We start from the raw sequence: 26,372 nt of genomic DNA, 5'->3' as shown, positions 1-26,372 counted from the left end.
GTATTGGGTGTGTTGTTTTGCCTTATGGGCTGTGGTTGCTTGGCACACTGGCTTTGTGAAGTATGTGATACAAGGTTTTTGTTTGAGGGTGGAGGTTGCTTGGATGTCTGCTTTGGAGGTCTCTGCTGCTTAGGCAGATTTTTATTTAGAGCCTCCGAGTATGTTTTTGAGTATTTATGTGTGTTGTTTGCTGGTGCATGTATGACCGTTTTATGTGAGACTGGAAATGCGGTGCAAGTGTTTCCCTTCTCCTCCTGACTGGCGTGTTCCAGCTTTGGGTTGAGAGAGCTTGGCCTCCAGTTTGGCTGTATAGTTGCATCTCTCGCATACATTTGTGTTTTTTGGAAGGAGGAGAGGGTTGTCCGTGTACATGAGGCAATTGTAACATTGCCTCAAGATTCCCAGATTCACCAGCTGGACTGGAGGGTATACCTGAAACTGCCCTTTGGACATGCCTGTATGGATAACTGAACTGTTTACTAATTTCCCGGTAGGGACGATATAGGGAACCTTGAACTTTCGTATGGTAAAGGGGGAGATGTTGTGTTAGTGTTTATTAGTGCTTACTGAGAGCTTGGAGGAAGTGCTGGGCTGTAAAAGGGAAGTTTGAGAGTTTGACTAGTTCTAAGGGAAAAATTGAAGAGCAGACTTCATGGAGCCTGGAATAGTTTAACCCTAGCTAACCGGCGCTGCGCGCGCAAATACGGGTTTTAAGGCAGGGAGATGAAAGAACTAGGAATTAGCCCAAAACGACCAATAAACAACAAGTTGCTGGGCTATGATCACTCCTCCATTGACAGATAGGCTGCTCAAAGCTCCCAACTCTCACTGGTGAACAGAGAAACTTCCTCCTATCTAAGTAAGGATATGGGCAACACAGGAACTTATACCACAGTCCTGAATTCGGCAAAACCTGAAAACTGGACTAGACTAGCTTAGAAAAGGCAGGAAACAAGAATATTTTTTTTTTTGTTTTTTTTTTCTTTTTTGGCAGAAAAACACAGAAAATTCACAAAAACACTTTAAATGCTTATATCAGGCTAGTGTACTTTAGTGTGCAGCCTGCAACAGTTAAACAGCACAAAAAAACGACTTTAAACGACTTATAAAGTGCTAACAACAAAAAAACAGTTTTTAGTATGCAGGAAGGAGTTTTTAAAGCTCAGAGTTGCTAGAAATTGCTTTTCGGGGAGCCTAGCAGTCGCAGGAGAAAATCCAGAGAAAAATATACTTAAATCTGTTGAAAGTCGCTCTTTTTCCGCTCTGCTGCTTGCAGTACTCTGCAGGACACCACGAGGAGCTTGGCAGAGTATTATACAAGCAAAAAAAAGCACAAATGCGGGTTTTAAGGCAGGGAGATGAAAGAGCTAGGAATTAGTCCAAAACGGTCAATAAACAAGTTGCTGGGCTGTGACCACTCCTCCAGGGACGGCTAGGCTGCTCAAAGCTCCCCACTCTCACTGGTGAACAGAGAAACTTCCTCCTATCCAAGTAAGGATATGGGCAACACAGGACCGTATACCACAGTCCTGAATTCAGCAAAACCTGAAAACTGGACTAGACTAGCTTAGAAATGGTGGGAAACAAGAATATTTTTTTTTTTTTTTTTTTTTTTTGGCAGAGAAACACAGAAAATTCACAAAAACACTTTAAATGCTTATATCAGGCTAGCGCACTTTAGTGTGTAGCCTACAACAGTTAAACAGCATAAAAATGACTTTAAATGACTTATAAAGTGCTAACAGCAAAAAAAAGTTTTTAGTATGCAGCAAGGAGTTTTTAAAGCTCAGAGTTGCTAGAAATCGTTTTTCGGCGAGCCTAGCAGTCGCAGGAGAAAATGCAGAGAAAAATATACTTATTTTCCATAAAATTGTTACCCGTTTTGTCTTTGTCTTATAAGTGGATTGTGCCAATATCATATATTTTTTAGGATTCCATTTGTAATTGTCACTTGTTTTGAAATTAGTTTCTTGAAGGATGACAATTTGTGCTTTGTTCAGTTTTAAATATTTCAATAGATTTGATCTCTTGCTAGGATTGTTTAAGCCATTAATATTTAAAGATAATAAAGTTAAATCGATCTTAGGTTATTTAGACTATGTTCATGCTCATTTTGAGGTCTGAATGTGTGGAAGGCATAGTAGCCTTGCAGAGCCAGGGTGCTCTCAGCAGCCTTGAGCCATGTTTCTGCAACTGCAAAGACATGATCTTCCAATGGGAGGAGTGCTTCTAGGGAGTGCAATTTTGTGTTTAAACTCATAGCGTTAAGCAGCATGACCCTGAGTTTGTTTCGATTAGGTTTTGTTGTACTGGAAAATTTGTTGTTTTGGCATTGCCTAAAAACAGGCACTGTGGAGGGAGCAAGGGTCTTTGCTAGTATCCGAAAGCCTAGGGGGAGCAGATGCAAACCATCTCTAGCAAAGCAGCAAGGTCCATTTACCATATCCTCCCAAACTGACAGATACTGGATCCCCCTGGATTGACACCAGAAGCTGAGCCAATTGTTGAAGTCGATCAATTTTTGTTTATATTGGGGCATCATCCTGGTGGGTGAGGGTAGGATACTGCTTAGGGCTAGGGACATACCTTTCTGAGATGCATAATTGGAGAGTTCAGTCATGTCTGTCTTCATATAGTTCAGAGAGGTACATCTCAAGTCATTCACTCCAACATGAACTATGACAGAGTCATAACAGTACCTGTTGAGTGACTTGAGTGCATTTGTCGGATCCTGGCAACTGACTATTCCCTTCTCTTTGTCCATTCTGGTGAGGGGGACATCTGTGTGTCTCCCTATGGAGTCATCTGTGACCAAGACATTTGATGTGTTTTGCATTAGGGGTTTATTTGTTGAGACATGGTTGTGTATGTTGATATGTATAGTGGTTTCTTTTTGCTTAGTTGTGAGTGCGGGTGGTGTGCTTTTGGGCGGTCTCTGTTCTTTTGGTAGGCTTTTAGTGAGTACCTCTGTGTATGTGGGTTTATGTGTAGTGACCTTATTTTGTGTGTGCTGACAACCTGTTTGATGTCTAGTTTGTTTTTACGTGAGAGAATTAGTTTCACAATGTATTTGCATCTCTCACATAGGGTGTTAGTTTGCTGTAGGAGCAGATGACTGTCAGTGTACATGAATCAGTAGCAACCCATATCAATCAAGCTGGCAGAAGAAATGATGGGGAAACTGCCCATCCACTGTAGCAGGATTTTTCTGAATGTGGTATTTGGGAAGGAAGCGAGCTAGTTGGACTTCATCGCAAACAGCAAAAATGAAGCAGTAATTCAATTAAATACAGTTAACAAAATGCAGTGCTGGCTTAAAATATACTTATTTTTCAGGTTTTTTCCGAGTAGATTCCTTGGATTTCAGTGCAGATGCACTCAAGACCTCTCTAAAGTTGGCAAATGTTGAGCAGCTCTGGTAAACTGAACACAACCCCAAGCAAATATGAGCCTCATATAAAGGCAAATTTAAACAGTTTTAACACAACCACCAATGGGAAAGTCCAAAACTGAGCCTTTCTCCAGCAATCCAAAACTCAGATGGGTCCTGAGCTACACACTTATACCAGAAGTGTGCAGGGAGGCCCTCTTAATGCATGATGGCTGGTTTAAGAGTGCAGTGATACCAAACAGTCTAGAGTCAGTTTCTATATGGGAAGGAGCAACTGAGAATCACATAAAGGTCAAAGTGAGAGTGTTTAGTAGTATACTATTAGATGGCCTGCAGTGGTACTGCTCTCTGCACAAACTGGCAGCTCTTCGTGCAGCTGTGAACAGTGGGAGACTATGGAGAGTGTTTCCTACAGAGAGATTTGCTTATATGCAAGCACTGGGAACCACATTTGTGTGAGGCTTTTATACCAGCAGGATGAAAGACTTATATAAAAAATTAAACCCTCTGACCAATCTGATAAAAACACAATAAGCTATATCGACCAGTAGTTCTCACCATGGAGGTGTTGAATTTAGTGCTGTGCTCCCACAAAAATACAAAAGAATCCTTCCAATATAAAACAAACTGGCTTTGAGCTCAAGTGCAATAACAAATGCTTTACAGCAGAACTAAGCATTCCTACAATATCAGGAATCCTTGGAAATAAGTTCACTACCTCTGAGAAATGTTCACAATACACACAAACTTTGCAAACCTTAGACATATTTTTGCCAACTCAGGAGAACTTTGACAAACTCAAGACAGCTTTTGCAGTATCCAAGGAGGTTAGGAAATATCAGAAAAATTTGAAAACAACATAAGAGCATTACAGTAATGAACAGAGTTCATTTTAACAAGTGCAGGCTGAAAAACAGTAATAAATTGTACCCAAATAAATAAATGCACAAGAAGTGTTAAATATCACTGAAACGGTTAGAATAAGTATAATATATATGTGCGTGTGTGTGTGTGTGTATATATATATATATATATATATATATATATATATATATATATATATATATATGGCTATACATTGAATCAACAAAATTACATTTCAGCGAAACGTAATTTCGCAACCCTGTTTTTCCAAAAGTGCATTTATTTGAAAATGCACTTGCGCAAAAAACCAAGTGAATGAAAAGCACACAAAAAAATTACAATACTAACCACATGTGTACATGGGGGCAGCCTCCCACATCCCCGCTGCTTATACATTCCAACTCCTACTACAGCGGGGAAAAGGGAATATTTCTTTCCCCACTGTGCTACGATCTACAACAACCTCCTCCTTTCCTTTTCGTTCACTTAGTTTTTCACAAAAGTGCATTTTCAAATAAATGCACTTTCAGAAAAACTGGCTCATAAAATTACGTTTTATTGAAATGTAATTTCAATGGGTCGAGGTAGACCCACTAATATAAATATATATATATATATATATATATATATATATATATATATATATATATATATATATAGATCCACTTTGAATCATCGAATGTTCAGAACATCAAGTTCTAATCATCGAGACCAGAACATTGATGTTCAGAACATCGAAGGTTCAAAATGACCCACACAAAAACAAAAAAAGTACAAAAACTATTTTATGCAGGGGGCTTTGCCCCCCTGCACCCCCCACCCCTCCACTTTAATATTCCAACTCCGAGATAGCACTACAGTGGGGTAAGGGAAATCTCCCATTTGCCGCTATATGCGGTAGCACAAAATGGGAGATTTCCCGTACCCTACCTGCAGTGCCAATACTCAGATGGCACACACACACAACATGCAGCTAGGGTATGGGAAATCTCCCAATGTTCGTGTTTCACTGTTGCAGTCATTACACTTGGGTTATCCTGCTGACAGGCTACCCGCAATAGGCCTGAATTCCAAAGTCCTGGTCCGGCGTCTGTTGCTGTCGCCTCTTCCCTGACATCAGTGTGCCAGGGGTATAAAAGATGCAGCCGACGCCATTTTCTTCAGTCTTTCTTGCCACGCGGTGCCCGAAGCAAAAGCAGTTCGCAAGTGCCGGTCGGCAGACTCCTGAGATTTTCAAAATCGAATTTCAGATCCGAAGTCTTCAATAAAGCTAAGTACCCCGTTGGGGAAACTTTTTTTTCTTGCTCCAGACCTATGTCAGAAAAAGTTAACAATTGCATTTCTTGTGGGAAGAAAATATCTCATAAGGATTTCCACTCTTACTGTATTCCTTGCCTAGGCCCTGACCACGACGTTGCTAGTTGTCGGTTTTGTGCTAGATTTAACCAACGCACTGTTAAGCGTCGGTACGATTTTGCTTTTCATTATTTTGGCAGAAGGTTTAACTACATAATGCCGTCGGAACAACTGATGACCGGAATTCATGAAAAAGGCAAGGATAAAGACAAGGACAAGCATCCGAGGTCCAAAACCGATGATGAAGCCTCTTCTAGGCCAGTCGCCGGTTCGCCAGTGCTCAGTGAGGCTCTTTCGCAGCCCCTGACTCCTGCTACCTCAGAGCCACAGGCTGCCTCCGACTCCCACGTGGAGACAGATAGGCCTCTGGATACTCAAGGTATTGGCCCTTTGGAAATTAATCCCTCAGATGGGTCCGGAGCCGCTGAGCAGGCATCAGCTTCTGATGGTGTCTTCAGACCTACACAACTTTATATAAAGCCCACATCAGCATCCAAGACAGTCTAAAACAGTTTTAAAGACAAGGAAACCAGTACAGCATTCTCCAGGACAGACTTCTATGCCTAAGAAATAGATGCTCAAAATGGCTGAAGACCTAATTACTTTGATCAGGGGTTCCCATCCCCCTCCTGATAAGAGGCCTAGGCAAGACACTGAATATCATTCCTCTGATCAGGTTTCCATTTCCTCTGATTCCTCTTCTGATCAGGGATTTTCTGTTCCTCCCTATGAGGATTCTGATGCTGAAGATTCTATTCCTTCAGCTTCTCCTCCTGAGGGACTATTCATTTGGGGAAACCCTGCATACCATGAGGGAGCATTTCCATTGGGAGAACCAGGATTATTCTGATTCTAAGAAAAGACTTGGAGACTTTCTTTTACTTCCTCAACACAGACCTCTTGCAATTCCCCCTGTTCTAGATTATGTTTTTTTCAGAGTCAGGCATGTCTCCAGACTCTTTACCTCCTGTCCCTGTTAAGCCAGACAGATACTATAGGGTCCCAGACTCCTATAAATTTCTTTGCAAAAACACTGCTGCTGACCCAGAAACTATCTCACAGGGTCCCAAAGGAGTCTCAAGGCTGCTTCTGCCAAAAACCCTGTCCCCTCAGATAGAAATTCTAGGGCTTTGGACAGATGGGGGAAAAAAGTTTACACTTCTGCTACCTTGACTGTAAGGGCTTTAAATTATCAATTTCATATGCTCAAATATCAGCAATACTTAATGTCTTTGTTAAAACAAAAAATGTTTACAAATTCTGAATGTTCTGAGAACAAAGATTTGCAGGATTTATTGCATGCAGCTGAACAAGTGGGAAAACATACTTTGCAATGTGGCTATGATTCACTGGAGGCCTCGTGCAGGACCGCTGTTACAGGTTCTGTTATTAGAAGGCATGCTTGGTTAAAGGAACAGAATCTGCCTGATCATGTTAAAGCAAAATTATTGGATGCTCCATTACAGCATGATACTTTGGTGTTAAGGCAGAAGAGGTGTTGAAGAAAATGGAGGATAACGCAAAAATCTATGCAGACAGTAAAGGATTTCTTACAGGTACAGCCACCCAGATTGAGCAGGAACTGGCCCTCTAAGAATTGGTTCTTTCCAGTGTCAGACAGACCACAAAGAGGCAGATTCAGATGCCCTAGAGGCAGGCAACAGCTCCAGGGCTCATACAGGCCCAAACAGTGGGGTGCTTCTACCTCCAAAAGCGGAGAAGACAAATCTCACAGCCTTATAGAAAACAGTCCCAATGACTTTCCTCTGTCAATGCCAAGCACTTATTTTTTGGCAGCACCCTTAGGGGGAAAGCTAGCACTTTTTCCACAAAACTGGCACAAGATCACCTAGGACAAATGGGTCTTAAATATAGTCTCTCAGGGCTACAGGTTCCACTTTCACACCCTTCCAAAGGCAAAAGGTATGCCAGACCTGCCACACAATCAATGGTAAGAGGCACAAAAACAAGTTTCATCTCTCATGGACATGGGGGCTATTCAACCAGTGCCACAGCAAGAGCAGGGAAAAGGATTTTACTCAAGACTTTTCTTAGTACCAAGAAAGGACAAAGCCTGGAGACCAATTCTGGACCTGTCTATTCTAAATACTTTTCTAGACGTCCCAAAATTCAAAATGTTGACTCTACAGCAACTTCTGCCCATGCTGGACAAGAAGGCTTGTAACTTTGGACCTCAAAGAGGCATACCTGCATGTCCCAATCAGACAATTGTGCAGAAGATACCTCAGATTCATAGCTGGCTCAATGCACTACCAATTCTCTGCACTGCCCTTTGGCTTATCTACTGCGCCCAGGGTCTTCACAAATGCCTGGCACCAGTAATTGCATTTTGCAGACAGAGGAATTAAAATATATCCCTACTTGGACAACTGCCTTATTCAAGCAAAGAACAAAGATATTCTACTACAGCATCTGGCGTTTGTAAAATATTACTAATTTGCTTAGGGTACACAGTAAATGAAATCAAAACTAGTACCCTCTCTAGAGAGGATATTCCTGGGTGCAAGCTTAAATACAACTGCCCTAAATGGCTTATCTCACGCCAGTCAAACAAAGGCATCTGACGTCTTACTTCAAAGACATGGCAACAAAGACCCAGCTACCTGCAAGAAAAATTCTGCAGGCTCTGGGCTACATGGCATCCTGCATTCTACTAATTCCATATGCATGACTTCATATGAGGAAACTACAATGGTATCTAAAAAGTGTTTGGACTCAGCATTACAGCCTGGAAACAGTAATTACCCTCATTCCCTGCCTGCAACAGGAATTTCAGTGGTGGGCACAGGCCTGTCACCACAACAAGGGACAGCCATTCACCTTACCCACTGCCAGGCAGACACTAACAACAGATGTATCAGATTATGCCTGGGGGGTGCACATGGCAGGAAAATGTATTCAGGGCACATGGCCCACAAACCAAATGCATCTTCATATCAATCAGTAGGAGATGCTAGCTGTACAAAATGCCCTGACAGCCTTCAAGGACCATCTTCATCCAGGACAACTACTGATAAAGACCGACAATACTGCAGTCATATGGCACATAAACAAGCAAGTGGGGCACACATTCCTACCCCCTCTGCAGGCAAGCCATGACTTTGTGGAACACAGCACTGACTTAAGTACATCTGCAAGCACAATTCCTGCCAGGAAAGACAAATACTTTGGCAGACGAACTAAGCAGAAACCTCATGGATCCTCATGAGTGGAAACTAGATCCACAAATCTTCAACATGATAACAGGAAAATGGGGATGCCCAGACATAGATCTATTCGCCTCCCCTCACAACTGCCATCTACAGAGATTCTGCACTCAGACTTACCACAAGCAAGCACGGAAAGTGGACGCCCTTTCATTCAGCTGGAAAGCCCTTACAGTATATGCCTTCCCTCCTCTGCCTCTCCTCTCCAAGGTACTCCTAAAGGTCAGACACGAGAAGCCAAAAATTATACTGATTGCCCCAGACTGGACACGCCAGCACTGGTACCCAATCATAAAGAGCTTGTCTCAAGGTCCAGCCTGGACATTGTCTCTAATACCTCATTTGCTGACCCAACAGAACAATCAGATCCTGCACAGCCATCTCAGAACCCTAAATCTGGCTGCATGGCGGATAATGTGATCATTCAGAACACACCTCTCTCTAAAGCGGTTATGGATGTTATTTTGGAGGCCAGGAGGCCCAGCACCAGAAAATCTTATGCAGAAAAGTGGAAGAGATTCTGTGCTTGGAACCAAGCGCAGGGAATTGACTCGCTTGTACCAAATACTCCTCAGATTTTGCAATACCTAACTGAGATGCTGGACAAAGGCCTATCCTTCTCATCAATTAAGATCCATGCCTCTGCCATTTCAACTCATTACAATATGGACCCACCTATTTTTTCTTATCCACTGCTAAGACAGTTTCTCAGAGGGGCCAAAAACATAAGACCTCCAAGGAGAGCTCCAGTACCTGCATGGTACCTCAATTTTGTCTTGGAAAAACTCACACTGCCTCCTTTTGAGCCAGCCAATACAGCAGAGATAAAATACTTGTCATGGAAAACCGCTCTTTTCCTAGCAATAACTTCAGCATTAAGAGTCTCAGAGGTGCAGGCACTAATGGCTGTGGAACTTTTTATTATTTTCCACCAGGACAGGGTTTCTCTAAGGACAAACCCGACATTTATGCCTAAGGTAGTGTCCAGCATGGCTCATAAGCAAACCATACATTTGCCTACCTTTTTATCCAAAGCCACAGAATAAAGGGAGAGACTTCTGCATACTTTGGACATGCACAGACAGCTACGCTTTTACCTGGACAAGACTAAAGCCTTCAGAAAGGCTGAGCAACTCTTAGTGGCATATGCTGCAGGTTCGCAAGGAAAAGCCATTTCAAAGCAGACTATTTCAAAATAGATAGGCCACTGTATTTGTTTCTGCTATTCACAACATGGCAAATCAGTGCCCAAGGGCATTAGCCCACATTCTACCAGAGCAGCACCCACTTCAGCAGCCTTCCTCAGAGGAGTACCAACCAAGGACATTTTGGAGGCTGCAACATGGACTTCAGTGCACACTTTTACAAAGCACTACCATTTACCACTCTACTCTAAATCCAGAGCAGGCTTTGCCACTGCAGTTCTGCAGGGCCTCATAGCCACTCCAAACTCTCTTTAGGCCCAGCCACCCAACCTCAGCTTTGGGATTCAACCCAAGTGTAATGACTGCAACAGTGAAACACGATGAACATAGTGCAGTTGTGTACCTACCATAAATGTAGATGTTCGAGTGTATTCACTGTTGCAGTCCAGGTTACCCTCCCACCATCCCCCTTTTTCTTTGCTGGGACTTATCTGTATCTCTCTATTCTATACAACCTATGTGGTGTATTTGCTTGTAGATGAAGGTTATGTACATGCTTTTTTTATTATCATAATTTTTATAGCCTACCCTTTTGGGGGCACCTGACATCTGGGGCAAGAAAAACTGAAGAAAATGGCGTTGGCTGCATCTTTTATACCCTTGGCGCACTGACGTCAGGGAAGAGGCGACCGCAACCGACGCCGGACTAGGACTTTGGAATTCAGGCCGACTGCGGGTAGCCTACCAGCAGGATAACCCAAGTGTAATGACTGCAACAGTGAATACACTCAAATATCTACATTTATGGTAGGTACACAACTGTACTTTTAGCGCTACCACATATAGCAGGAGATTTCCTGTACCCTACCTGCAATGCCAACACTCAGATGGCACACACACACAACATGCAGGGCACCTTGCTGCCCTGCATACACACCCAAAATTCTACAATTTCACTTACCTGGCACTTCCACTTTAAGCCTTTGATGTTCTGAACATCAATGTTCTGGTCTCTATCAGAATTTCGATGTTCTGAACAGTCGATGATTCAAAGTGGGACCATATATATATATAAATATATATATATATATATATATATATATATATATATATATATATATATATGTGTGTGTGTATGTATGTATATATGTATATGTGTATATATATATATATATATATATATATATATATATATGTGTGTGTGTGTGTGTATATTTATATATATGTATGTATGTATATGTATATATATATATATATATATATATATATATATATATCTATATGTATGTGTATATACATACACACATATATATATATATATATATATATATATATATATATATATATATATATATATATATAAATGGGTCTACTTCATTTGCCCGAACTTCCAATTGCCCGACCCCATTTGACTGAAATTTCATTTGACCGACACTTCATTTGACCGACAAGTATTATTGGTAAGAAAATGGGATATGCCCCCTTCCCCACTGTAGTGCGACCCTGGAGTTAGAATATATAGTTAGGGGGTGTGGGGGGCCCCCCACACCCCCCCCTAACTATATATTCTAACTCCAGGGTCGCACTACAGTAGGGAAGGGGGCATATCCCATTTTCTTGCCAATAATACTTGTCGGTCAAATGAAATTTCGGTCATTTGGTCTCGGGCAAATGGAGTAGGCCTCTATATATATATATATATATATATATATATATATATATATATATATATATAGATATATATATATATATATATATATATATATATATATAGATATATATAGATATATATAGATAGATAGATATAGATATTTATATATATATATATATATATATATATATATATATATATATATATATATATATATATAAATAAAATATACTTGTAGGCTTTGTAGGCCTAGATAGTTTTAGAAGCAATACACAAGTCCTGCAATATTTTTCCATCTTCCTCAACCCCATATGGGGATATTTAAAGTTGTCTGAGAGGTTATATTTTAGTTTAATTTCATCCCAGTTGTATTTTAGTTGAATTTCATCCCAGTCTTTCACCCTCCCTTCCTTTTTAACTTACTCCCATTAAATCATCTTTGTATTTAACTCCGTTCAACTCACCTCCTGTCAAATTTATGTCTTTCATTTATCTTAAGCATGTGTGTTTCAGTTGGGCTTGCTTCCTTTACCCAGTCGTTCAGCTTTTAGATCTGAAAATCTTTTTGTATACCCTGTAGATGTGATTTTCCTGCCAGCTTTCCTGTTTTTCATTTTATGCCTGTAGCCAAAATAACCCAACCTTGTTTTCTCATATGAAAAAACACAAATAATGCCACTGTGGACACTGTATAAGTGGAAAACAGCAAATCGATCCGAAACAGAAAAGAAATCATGTAAAACCAAGGCGTATTTTTTAGGTAAAATCAAGACGTATTAATTAGATTAGCGCTTAAATGCCCCAACAGACATTTCTTCAGACTATAAAACAAAGTCATTATATATACATCACATTACTTTCAAATCAACCTATCACAAACAACTAGCAATAAAATAATTGAAACAACCTCCTTCCCTTCAAAAAAGGCTTTAAAGGGACAGGACCATTCAAACCTGAAAATGTGTCACTGTTTAACCTAGTGATCCAGTTTATCTCCTTTTGTTCAAGGGTATTATTTAAGTCATTTAGTCTCCCATTACTAACAAGTTTTTCCAGTACTTTAAATTTAAAATTATGTGAGTCGTTAGTATTCATAACATGTGATGCAAGTGCATTGGTGGGGTCACTTTTCCTAATAGCTAATAAATGATGTTCTTCGTGTTTCACTGTTGCAGTCATAACTGTAGGGTGCTCCTGCCGGCAGACAGCCCGAGGTCGGCCAGAATCCCAAAGTCTGGGTCCGGCGTCGGCTGTATAAGCTAGTATCCTGACGTCAGTACGCCTTGGTACATAGCCCTCAGCCGACGCCATCTTCTCCAGTCTTTCTTGCCGTGCGGTGGAAAGCAGCTCGCAAAACGTTGGTTGGCGATTTTCGAACAGCATTCTTGGTTGTTGTCGGTCCGAAGTTGTTACTTCTCTTCTCTAAGCTAAGTACCCCGTTGGGGAATCTTTTTCTTGTTCCTCCGATGTCAGAAAAAGTTAATAATTGTATAGCGTGTGGGAAACAAATACCTCATAAAGATTTCCACTCTTACTGTCTACCTTGCATAGGCCCTGACCACGACGTTTCTTGTTGTCGGTTCTGTGCCAGGTTCAACTCTCGTACTATCAAACGCAGGTACGACTGGGCTTTAAATTATTTTGGCAGACGCTTCAATTACAGAATGTCGTCGGATACTACCGGAGTTCAAAAGAAGCGCAAAGATAAAGACAGGCCTCCGAGGTCCAAACAGGACTCGTTGCAGCTGGAGCCAGCGTCCGGTTCGGCTGTCGTCAGTGAGGCGCTTTTGCAGCCCCTGTCGTCCGCTGCTTCTGAACCGATGGCCGATACGGACTCCCATGGGGAGCCATCAAGGCCCACTATTTTAACTGCTGCAGGACCTTCGGACATCGCTCCTTCAGATGGGTCCGGAACCGCTGTGCAGGTACCGGCTTCTGAGGGGGTTTTCAGGCCTACTCACATTACTATTTCAAAGGCAAAGGCAAAGACAAAGACTCCTTCTAAGTCTAAAGTTTCAGCTCAAGCTGCTTCTGAATCCACTCCCAAGACACAAAAACAATTATTGAGGATGGCTGAAGACTTGCTTACAATGATTAGGGGTTCTCACCCCCCTCCTGAGAAAAGGCCTCGACAGGATGTTACTCTGGATTCTTCTGACCAGGCCTCTGTCTCTTCTGTTTCTTCCTCTGATCAGGACTATTCCTTCCCCCCTTATGAGGATTCGGATGCTGAGGAATCTTTGCCCTCGGCCTCTCCGCCTGAGGATTTTTCTTTTGGGGAAACTTTGCATGAGATGAGGGAACATTTTCATTGGGAAGGAAAGGAATATTCTGCTTCCAAAAAGAGGCTTAGAGAATTTCTTCTTCTTCCTCAGCATAGGCCTTTAGCTATCCCTCCTGTTTTGGACATTGTGGATGATGCTTTTTCTGAGGCTAATTTGAATCCTGACTCCATGCCTCCTGCTCCTTCTAAGCCTGATAGATTTTATAGGGTTCCTGACTCTCATTTATTTCTATTTAAAAATCCTTCTGCAGACCCTGAAACTATTTCTCAGGGTTCTAAGGCTGCTAAGGTTGCTACTTCTAAAAATCCTATTCCCTCTGAGAAGGATTCTCGTGCTTTAGACAGGTGGGGCAAAAAGGTATATACTTCTGCTACCCTTTCTGTAAGGGCATTGAATTGCCAGTTTCATATGTTTAAATACCAGCAATTTCTTTTGTCAGTTTTAAAGCAAAAGCTTGCTTCCGTACCTGCTTGTGCAGAGGATAAGGAACTTCAGGATGTTTTGCATGCTACTGAACAGGTTAACAAGCATAGTTTACATTGTGGTTTTGATGCCTTGGATGCTTCCTGCAGGGCTGCTGCCTCTGGTACTGTGATTAGGAGACATGCCTGGCTTCGTGAACAAAGTTTGCCTGAACAGGTTAAGGCTAAATTATTAGATGCCCCTGTTCAACATGATGTTCTTTTTGGTTCTAAGGCTGAGGAAGTTATTAAAAAGATGGAAGAAAAGGCAAAGTCCATGCAGACTGTTAAAGATTTCTTGCAGGTTCAGCCTCCTAGATTTTCCAGGAATTGGCCCACTAAAAATTGGTCCTTTCCCACGTCTGACAGGCCTCAAAGGGGAAGATATAGACGCTCCAGAGGCCGTGGTCAAGGCCAGACCTCGTACAGATCTAGACAATGGACTGCTTCACCTAGAAGGGGAGAAGACAGATCCCAATCTCAAAGGAAACAGACTCAATGACTCTCTCGGTTGGGCTTCAGGACCTCTTTACCTGGACGCCCCTCTCGGAGGAAAACTGTCTCTTTTTTACAGGAATTGGACTCATATTACCCAGGACAAATGGGTATTGGATGTGATTTTAAAAGGTTACAAGTTCCACTTTCACACTTTGCCAAGGACTCACGGTTGGCCAGATCTGCCAAAACTTCAATGGTCAGAGGCCTTAACTCAAGTGGATGCTCTTCTGGCCATGAGAGCCATAGAGCCTGTTCCACTCTTGGAAATGGGAAAAGGATTTTATTCAAGGCTGTTTCTGGTTCCCAGAAAACAAAACTCTTGGAGACCTATTCTGGACCTTTCTGTGTTAAACACCTTTTTGGAAATTCCAAAGTTCAAGATGCTCACTCTACAACAGTTACTTCCAATGTGCTCTCAGGACGCCTGGATGGTGACATTGGACTTAAAGGAAGCCTATCTGCATATCCCTATCAGACAAGAATGCAGGAAATTCCTCAGGTTCAAGGCAGGTTCGAGGCACTTTCAATTCTCTGTTCTGCCCTTTGGTTTATCTACTGCGCCCAGAGTCTTCACCAAGTGCCTGGCACCAGTAGTGGCTTACTGCAGACTTCAGGGGATTCAGATTTACCCCTATTTGGACGACTGCCTTATTCAGGCAGACAGCAAAGATCTTCTGCTTCAACACCTAGACTTCGTTCAACGTCTTCTCCTCTTACTGGGATTCTCGGTGAACATAAAAAAGTCACATTTAATCCCTTCTCAACAAATGGTATTCTTGGGAGCCCTTTTAAACACAACCTTACAAAGGGCCTACCTCACTCCAGAAAAACAAACTCAGCTGGCTTCTACTTTCAACACCTTGGCAACTCTATCTCAGCTCACTGCAAGGAAATTCCTGCAGGCTCTGGGCTACATGGCTTCCTGCATTCTGTTGATTCCAAACGCAAGGCTTCACATGAGAAAGCTTCAATGGTATCTGAAAAGTGTATGGTCACAGCATTATCACGATCTGGATATTCTGATTCCTCTGATCCCCTGCCTCCAGAAGGAATTCCTCTGGTGGTCAAGGGCATGCATTTTAAACGAAGGAAAACCTTTTCATCTCCCTCAACCTACTCAAATCCTAACCATGGACGCCTCGGATTATGCTTGGGGAGCACATTTTCTAGACAATTGCCAGCAAGGAACCTGGACAAAGGACCATCTTCACTGGCACATCAATCTGAAGGAGATGTTGGCAGTTCAAAATGCCCTTTTGGCCTTCAAGCACCTTTTACAACCAGGGCTTCTGCTAATTCGCACAGACAACACCACGGTCATGTGGTACATCAACAAGCAGGGGGGATCTCATTCTTACCCCCTTTGCAGACTGGCTATGAATTTATGGGACGCAGTTCTAAATTTGAATCTGCATCTCCAGGCTCAATTCATTCCAGGGAAACAAAATATTTTAGCAGACAGCCTGAGCAGAAACATTTCAGATCCTCACGAATGGATGCTAGACACCAACTTGTTCAAAAGGATTACTGCAGTTTGGGGATGTCCCCAGATAGATCTGTTCGCATCCCATCTCAATCATCAGCTGCCTCGCTTTTGCACCAGGTCCTTCCACAAAACAGCATGGAGAGTGGATGCCCTGTCTTTAAGTTGGAAAAGTCTGTCTGCATATGCCTTCCCTCCTCTTCCTCTACTGCCTCGGGTACTACTGAAGATAAAGCAGGACAAGCCCAAGTTCCTCATCTTGATTGCTCCAAATTGGCCTCGACAGTTTTGGTATCCGACTCTAAAACTCCTGTTCTCGGGGCCTCCTTGGATTCTTCCACTGAACCCTTCGCTTCTGTCCCAGCATCAGGGTCAGTTGCTACATTCCAACCTCAAGACCCTTTGCTTGGCAGCTTGGCTCTTCAAAGGAATTTGATTGCCTCTAGTCTTCCCAAGCAAGTTTTGGATGTTCTTTTGGAAGCTAGACGGCCTAGCACTAGGAAATCTTATGCCTCTAATTGGAAGAGGTTTTCTATTTGGATGCAGGACCGAGGTTCTGATCCTCAGGTTCCTGATCTCTCCTCTATTTTGCTTTACCTTTCGGAGCTTTTGTCTGAGGGACTTTCATTTTCTTCCATTAAGATTCATGCTTCTGCTATCTCTGCGCATTTCAGTTCTGATCCTCCTGTTTTTTCACATCCTTTGGTGAAGCAGTTTTTGAGGGGGGCTAAGAATTTGCGACCTCCAAGGACCCTTCCGGTCCCTGCCTGGGATCTTAATTATGTTTTAGAAAAACTTACTTTGCCTCCTTTTGAGCCTGCTGCATCTTCAGATATTAAGTTTCTATCTTGGAAGACTGTTCTTTTGTTAGCTTTGACCTCTGCCAGAAGGGTCTCAGAGTTGCAAGCTCTTATGGCTGTGGAACCTTACCTTATTTTCCATTAGGACAGAGTATCCTTGAGGACCAATCCTACTTTCATGCCTAAGGTGATTTCGAAAGTGGCCTTGAATCAGACAATTCACCTTCCTACTTTCTTTCCAAATCCTCAAAATAAAGGGGAGAGGATTTTGCATTCATTGGATGTGCACAGGCAGTTAAGATTTTACTTGGACAAGACTAAAGATTTCAGAAAGTCTAACCAACTGTTTGTTTCCTTTGCCTCCAGTTCACTTGGAAAACCTATTTCTAAACAAACCATTTCCAAATGGATTGCTTATGGGATCAGATTTTGTTACACTCATCATGGTAAACAGTTTCCTGGAACCATTAGAAGTCATTCTACTAGAGCAGCTGCTACTTCTACAGCTTTTCTCAGAGGAGTACCTACCAAGGATATCTTGGAAGCTGCCACTTGGAGTTCAGTGCATACTTTTTCCAAGCACTACAATCTCCCTTTGTTTTCTAAGTCTAGGGCAGGCTTTGCCTCTGCTGTCTTGCAGGGTATTCTTGCCTCCCCTTCTTCTATCTAAAACCTCCTCCCTCTCTACACTGCTTTGGGATTCCACCCTACAGTTATGACTGCAACAGTGAAACACGAAGAACATAGTACAGTTGTGTACACCTATCATAAATGTAGATGTTCGAGTGTCTTCACTGTTGCAGTCGGGGTTTCCCTCCCTCCTATCCCCTCTTTTCCTTTTTGTGGTGTATTTGTGTTTCCTTTGTTGGATTCATTTTTGATTTATTGGAGGTATTCTGACATCTAGGGCAAGAAAGGCTGGAGAAGATGGCGTCGGCTGAGGGCTATGTACCAAGGCGTACTGACGTCAGGATACTAGCTTATACAGCCGACGCCGGACCCAGACTTTGGGATTCTGGCCGACCTCGGGCTGCCTGCCGGCAGGAGCACCCTACAGTTATGACTGCAACAGTGAAGACACTCGAACATCTACATTTATGGTAGGTGTACACAACTGTACTTTCTCTAACCCTTTCTCTGTCTTTTTGTTTTACCCACATAAAAACACATACATGACTGACAAGTAGCCAAATAAACAACAAACGTACTCTTGCAGTCTGCCATACAATGTGTAAGGTACTTATAATGGGTCACCGTGTGCTCAGAAATATGGGATGTATCTATAAATATACAAAATTACATTGTCCACACCCAGACGTAAAACCTCATTTTGCTAAACAAGTTTAGTATTAATGAGATGAAGAGAACACTGCTCTGCTCATTAGTAAGTGTTATTTTAGAGCACTATGTATTTTGCTTTGATGGAATATATTTTTGGCAAAAACAGGGAGTTGCCATGTGCACTCCCTGTGCGAATAGTTGTGCGAGTCTTGTGATGAGTTGTTGGGAAAATAAGCATGTGTTGAATGATCATCCTTTCAGTAAACAGATTTGTTGATTATCTTTTTATTTTATGGCAGGGTTCGCTTGATCTGATTCCTGATTTTGTTAATTATTTATACACCACAACGGCATTCTTGAGATTTACTTATACATTTTCTATGGATGCCATTGATTTTTTGGATGTGTGTATTTATAGAGACAGTGATGGGCTCCATAGCTACTAAACTTTATAGAAAAGAATGTTGCGTTAATAATATTTTAAGTAGAGATAGTATGCATTCGAGTAGAATCTTTAGGAATATTATGAAAGGACAAGGGATGGCGTACATCTAGACTAGATAGTGTGCAGGGTGTATTTGAATGTGATTTAATGAAGCTATCTGATGAGTTTAAGGAGAGGGGTTACTCCGTTAAGGAAGTTAATAATATGACAAAGGAGGTTATGCAGTTGCGACGTACCACAGCCCTACCTTTATTAAATGGAGAAAGAAGGCAGTTTGTTAGACATAGCGACAGAGAGGTTGAGTCCATCAATTTTCTGATGCATTATACTATTGATCATAGTTATTTTTGTGAAATTATTAAGAAGCAATGGCCGGTGTTATTGTTAGACGATAAGATAGGGCAGGTGGTGGGTTTTACTCCCAGATTTATTTTTAAGAACAAAAGTAATTTGAAACATCTGTTATGTTATGATGTGAATAGACTTTGTACAGGATCTAGAGGAGGTTTTACGTCTGGGTGTGGACAATATAATGTTTGTACATTTATAGATGCATCCCATGTTTTTGAGCACCCAGTGACCCATTATAAGTACTTTATACATTGTATGGCAGACTGCAAGAGTACTTTTGTTGTTTATTTGGTTACTTGTTAGTCATGTACATGTTTTTATGTGGGTAAAACAAAAAGACAGTTAAAAGAAAGGGTTAGGGAACATTTATTAGCTATTAGGAAAAGTGACCCCACCAATGCACTTGCAACACACATTATGAATACTAACGACTCACAGAATTTTAAATTTAAAGTACTGGAACGGCTTGTTATTAATGGGAGACTGACTAGGTGACTTAAATAATACCCTTGAACAAAGGGAGACAAACTGAATCATTAGGTTAAGCAGTGACATATTTCCAGGTTTGAATGGCCCTGTCCCTTTAAAACCTTTTTTGAAGGGAAGGAGGTTGTTTCAATTATTTTATTGCTAGTTGTTTGTGATAGGTTGATTTGAAAGTAATGTGCTGTATAGATAATGACTTCTTTTTATATGTTTTATGGTCTGAAGAAGTGTCTGTTGAGGTATGAAAGCACTAACCTAATAAATATGTCTTGATTTTACATGATTTGAGTCATGGAGGTGAAGTGGATTTCCTTTTCTGTTTCTGATTGTTTTCTCATATTTTTCTGTCCCTTTGCTAGACCGGTTTTCATTTTGAAGTATAATTTTCCATCTTCACTAGATATATTAATTTAATTTGGGGAGCTAAATGAGACGGTTTAAAATCTGGTAATCCCATACATCTCTTTTCACTGGGGAGAGACCCACCCTACTCTTGGCATTTTTCCCTCCTCAAAAAAAAAACTTTTTTAGCTCTATTAATCATTGCCCATATCCTGTCAGTATGTTAGAAGATGTGTACTTGGACAGTATATAGAACCACTGGGACAAGAAACATTTGTACTCTTTGTATTTTTCTGTACATATTCATGTGAAATAATTACCATTATCTTGGAGATGTCTTAATGTTTTCCAGTGTTTCATTCAACATCTTTTCAGCTGAGTGATCCACTACTTTTGAAATCCAAAACTCCTAAATATCTCATTTTGTCATGTACGCAGAAAGGAAAATTCTTGGAATACAATGTCAATTGGTATTATTACATTATTTAATCTTGCCAGCTTCTGGTATTTGCTCATTAATTTAAACAGAGATGGAACATCCTTTTGAGAATTCGTAATATATGATATTATCTGCAGTCGTCAAAAGTTTATTTTCTGACACATACCAACTGACCCCCCTTATCTGGGAGTTTATTTTGACAGCCAGTGATTCTAAAATACAAGGCAAACAATAAACGAGATAGTAGTCAGCATTGTCTTTTTTTTCCCTCTGTAACATACAGGTTTTATAGAGTTTGCCTCTTTTTTTTGTATTTTAACCTGAGAACGATGTAAATTCAAAAAATTAACTGGATCAATCTAAATGGGATTCCAAGTTCTAAGAGGACACTTTCCAAAAACTCCCAATGTATACTACTAAAAGCCTTCACTGCCTCTGTCTAGGCTACACATATAAGAGGAGATCCATTCCTTTCACCCATTTCTGAATCATCAAAATTTTTAGTTTTATTATCAAAAGTTTGCCTCCCTTCTATAAGCCTGAATCAGTCCAGACCAACCAACCATGGCATTATTCCAGATAATCTTTAGATAATGTAAATATTCTGTATTCGTGGTTTAATACAGATATAGGCCTATATGATCACAGATTTTTAGGGTCTTTACCCTCTTTTGGAGTCGCTGCTATTACTGTCTGCTGCCATGACTTTGGTATAGTCTTTCCTTACAAAACCATGGTGAACAGTCGGCAGAAGCCCTCTGATTGTCTCCCCTCCTAAAAGTAGTACATTTCTTTTGAAAAAAAGATGTTAAAGCATATTCTTTTCAAATATGCAGTTACAGAACTTGCACAAAAACTTGAAAACAAAGCGTGCAAACACAAAAGTAATGTTCAGAAAATGTCTAACAAGTAAAACATCTAACCTATAAAAACTGTTTTTGGACAAAAGTTATTTTGCCCTTACTAACTCGGAGACTGAACATTCTGTTTTGGACATAAAAGCCTGAGTTCTTACAGGCAGTGTAATATAGTTGAGGCTGCAACAGCAGATTGCAGTAATTCCAACTTTTCACAGTAATGGTCAGTCTTTCCCCTGTAGCAAGAGTTCCTGTGGCTCAGTTTGAACTTTTTAAGATACCCTTCCATTTCCACAGGTACGTGTTTAAGGGAGAGAGAATTTGACAAGCTACTGTGCACATAAGACTTCATTAGGGTTTGGGGTTGGCATAATGGTTAAGATGCTTACCTCACAGATGCAAGATACAAGGTTTGATTCTCACATTTGGTCACAATTTGGTTATTGGTTAGGTGTGTAATAGTCTGCAGACTGATTTGCCTAGTATTTACCGCAAATCTATTGTCATCATTTGACCTAGCTAGGCTCTTCAGGCAGCAGACATTACAACAGTCCATACATCTGTATATTCAAGAAGCAAGGTTTAGTTTCCTTAGTACATGGTCAGTGTCGAATATAATTACATACTATTCTGCATATTTTTCTTTCACATATTACAATTCACTGTAAAGGGAATATAATAGAGCAACTTTCATTTTTTTAAACCGTGCACTTTTTCCTTAATTTGGTACAGCAGTAGTACACTAGTTTATTGGGCATTTTCTTTTTGGAAAAAAAATTATTACAGTATCACAGTTCCAGCCTTCTGGCAGGTTTCACACAAGCATTTACTCTCTGCTGCTGGTCAGTGATTCTTCTCTTTCAGAAAGAGTTATTTCCTAGAAGCCCAGTACAAGAAAATGAATAAAAGGAAATGGACAATGTTTGGCAATTTGGGCTACTTTAAAAGGGCTGCTACATTTCCAGCTGTGCTGGACTTTTTGACTGGCTTTATTCTGTTTTTTTTTTTTTTTTTTTTTTTTTTTTTTTTTTTTTTTTTTTTGTCAGTGTTTGTTTGGCAACAATTTCCAGTTTTCATCAATGCCACTACAGTTCTTCCCTTGACATTGCTGAAAGTATCCAAGGACACCTTTCTTTTCAGGCATTTGTTTTGTGAGCCAGTCCCTCTTTGGGACTTTTATTTGTTTGAAAAGTTAACACAAGTTCCTTACAGATGAACTGCTGTGGAAGAACCCAGGTTTGCTTCCTGGAAGACCACATTTTTGGTGGCTGTAGCCTATTTATGGAAAATGTACAAGCTTTTTGCTGTCTTACACAGTCTCTGTCTCTCCTTCCTCCTGAACCTCTTATCTGTTTTTTTCATAGGGACCATGTCTTCTTTTGAACTAACCTTCCTTCATGCCAAAAATGACCTCAAAATGGTTTGGTCTGGTCATAAATGTGCTTGTCTTTTTTTCTAAAGCTAACACTGGGGAATTTTGTGCAATATCTAGATAGATTTTCCTGTGTAATTGAGATATTATTGTGCCAGGACCAAGCTTATTTGGAAATATCTCCGATATTAAGTTCATGTAATTCCAAGACCTTTAAAAATTTTCAGTCACCCTGCCATGATGGCTTTCTTTGTATGTCCATTTTTTGCTATTTTTCAAGTTAGTAGTCGTTACTTGGTTTTCCTATGACTCTTTTTACTTGGGCATTAGCTCCTTCTTCAGCCTTCAAGTGCTTCAGTGGATGCTACTTGGTTCCCTTTCAACATGTCTGTCACGCATTGAAAGTTAGATTTGACATGTATGTTTAGCTCCTTATTTGGCGCAGTTACTGTGTAGGACATATTCACCCAGAACCCATCGGGAAGAGCTTGGAACACTGTCTTGGATATTACTAAGACTAGACATGGGCCCAGTGCTATTGATACAAAAGTTGCACGTTTACCCAGATGTTCCATAGTGAGTCTGTCCTGAATAGCAACATTACCCTCCTTTCTTTACCTACTACAGCTCTATCATTATGGCAAGTCCTTAACTGTCATTTACTGTCTGTTAAAAAAAAAAATTTTAACGTAAGTTTTTTTTTTTATTTGACTCTGGGTTAATAGTTCCATGATTGTGTACATTAAACCAGTATATTTTTTATTTATTTATGATTATGCACATGACATACTATTTTTATTCTCTCCATAGGCAGAATGGGAGGCACTACAGATTGTTGACCACCAGTGGGCACTGGAGAATGTGGAGGAAGAACTGATGTCAAAGGACCTTAATTTTGATGGATTCTTCAGCGCAGAACTGTCTTCTTCATCTATATTTTAGTTACCACCAGCTAGTCTCTGTCATGACAAAAAAAATTCTTCAGCATGCTGTTATGTGTAAGTGGCTGAGAAAATGAAGCTCATGGAAGTTTTTCCTTGGTGGCCATAATTTATGCAACGGGATGAAAAACTTAGTTTTTGGAACATATCGTATTTTCCCTGGACAAATGTATGGGAAACGCACGGCAGATGTCTGCAAGCGAAAAGATCTGCAGCTAGAGCAACAGTATAATTTTCACAAGTAGGCCACAACAGTGCACTTTAATGTAGCAAAAGAATACTGTGTGCCTTCTTTCAAAATATTAGTATGTGATCCTAAATTATACTGGCTTCCCATTACTTTATCAACAAACATTGTAAGGGTAATTTCATTTCTGTGTAAAAAAAATGAACTTATCTAATTACAGTAGCTTTTAAACTGGAGAGATGTACATTTGAAAAATACAATGCAGAGAATGTCGGTGTGAGCTGATGCTGGATTTCTTTTTGAATATTTTATTGTGCTGATGTAATGTTGACTGACTTGTCTAGTACATGCAGCTGTTCACCCTCTTTGCATGGCTCTCTCAGAAGGCTGGCTTTTTATACCTGAGAGTAGGCTACTTTTGCAGTGACACTAACATGGTATATCTGTAGCCTTGCACATTCATGGTCCAACAGATTTTGAAATTATGCTGCAGTGTATGAAGCTCATATTTCATCATTCTAAATGTCTCTGAATAGGTTGCAGACACCGTACTGAAAGCATAATTCATTGAATTCCATCCCTCCTTGTATAAAACATTGAAGGCAGACTCGCCAAAAATGAAGACAAATCTTCTTTTCACTCTTTTTTGCACCCCTTTTAACTTAAACATGCCAACTACTAGGAAAAATGAAAACACTTTACCCCTAGCGTTGTCTGATCTTGCTGGTGTCAGCACTCCACTACAGCATTTCCTTTCAAAATACATGTGATTTGAATAGCATGTATGTGACAACAGAGCCCTTGTATACAGCAGGATGTAATGTGTGCATTGCTAACAGCTTTCCCATAGCCTGTCATAACTTTTTGTTTCTTTGAAGTGAGCACTGTTTAAAATTTTGTGGCCATTTCTATTAGCAGGTATGCTATATAACATCAGGCCACGAGTCCACCAATTCATTTCCTGTTTTGGAAGTGACAGCCATGTATGTCTCGTTAAATTGGACATCGTTTCTTAGATTTAGTCTTTAGTAATCACTGCTAATTATCCAAAGAAAGCTCTTTTCAAGCCCCCAACTATTAAAACCACAGATGTGTGAGTGGTCACAAATATTTGATAATGACTAAAACACCAGGCTTCGTTATGGAGGGTTATGCCAAACATAGCCCAGGGCATAGTAAGGGAAACTGTTCAAATGCTACAGGATCATCTCCTTTGCCCACACCTTGTGTGAGCAACAACCCTTTTGCAGCATACTTGATGTATAGAACAGGAGCAATGCTTTTGGAGGTGTCTTCTTGATGCAATTCTTGCTGTAGATTTCAAATGAATTTACCACAGCATATTTTAAACGGTTGCTGCTGCTTTAGGACTGTGAGGCAAAGCCGTAATTGAGATGTATAATGAAGCAATCTGGGTGTGTTTTCTAACCAAGCTTTCTGATAATCATGGTATTCAGAAACAGGAAGCCACTGAAATAAGAATGTTTATCATACCGATTACTCCTGCAGTAATCTTCACTATAAGGATATGACAGCTATCCAGCTTCCAAAATTTCAAGGGCATCTTCCACACACCCAAACAAATGGTTAGCTCGAGCTGAGCTTGATGAAAGTGGGGTAGGGCACAAAGCACGTCAGAGCTTTCCTGACACCGAAGAGTGCTTGTCTTGCAAGCTTTTAAGGATCAAGGGTCAGCTGCTGCTTTCCATTGCTGAGTAGATATGTTCCCTTTGGGAGAAAACTTTCTATGTTTTAGTTTTATGACCGAAAATAAACTTTTTCTCTTAAATTATTTCACGTTAGGAAACGTGTTTTTATTGACTGTCATGTGACTTTAAATGGAAACATTACTTTTTATTATTGTAGGAAGAAAGTTAAAACTAACAGAAAACTTTTTCCTTGATAACAGCTCTGTTTTACTTTTGGGGGCTAGAGTAAGTGTGTAAAAGGCTTTCCACTGTGTTTGGTGAAAAAATTGACCTTGTCACCGATTACTGCTGCCAGGCTTTCCTGAGAATCTGGCAATTTTTTTTTTTTTTTTTTTTTGCCATGTAACAGCCTGCCAGTTTCATGGTTCTTCCTTCTTCCAGCCACAAAAAAGTGGACCATTTCTTGTTTCCTTGGTCCCTGTAGTGTAGTCCCTGCAGCGATCATGGACTGGTGGTTAAACTTGTCTTCTGTGACTGTTGCAGTGCACTATGGCAGGCAAGGGTGAACCACTCTTGTCTGTCCTGGGAGAATGAGTAAGGGAAAACCTCTCTGCCTAGCTAGACTGGATTTACTGCCTGTATAGAGGATGTTCATCGTGTTTCACTGTTGCAGTCATTACTCTTGGGTTATCCTGCTGGCAGGCTATCCACAGTCAGCCCGAGTTCCAAAGTCTAGGTCCGGCATCGGTTGCTGTCGCCTCCTCCCTGACATCAGTGTGCCAGGTGTATAAAAGATGCAGCCGACGCCATTTTCTCCAGTCTTTCTTGCCGCGCGGTGCCCGAAGCAAAAGCAGTTCGCAA

The 26,372-nt window shown here is 40.7% G+C and overlaps 1 protein-coding gene across 1 annotated transcript in view; it reads left to right on the top strand.

Annotated features, from left to right (window-relative positions):
- Positions 1 to 25,654, top strand: part of LOC122809067 (ER membrane protein complex subunit 3-like) — a 614,861-nt gene extending 589,207 nt beyond the window's left edge. Inside the window, exon 8 of the mRNA XM_044080281.1 lies at positions 23,545 to 25,654. Coding sequence (XP_043936216.1) covers positions 23,545 to 23,676 — 132 coding nt within the window. The 3' untranslated portion in view covers positions 23,677 to 25,654. The remainder of the gene's footprint in view (positions 1 to 23,544) is intronic.
- The last annotated feature ends 718 nt before the right edge of the window (positions 25,655 to 26,372 follow it).

Source organism: Protopterus annectens, chromosome 8.part0 (genome assembly GCF_019279795.1).
Source record: "Protopterus annectens isolate FY-2018-M chromosome 8.part0, PAN1.0, whole genome shotgun sequence".
Classification (NCBI taxonomy): Eukaryota; Metazoa; Chordata; order Ceratodontiformes; family Protopteridae; genus Protopterus; species Protopterus annectens.
Note: the sequence above shows the minus strand (reverse complement) of the source record. Positions and strands in the feature narration are given on the sequence as shown.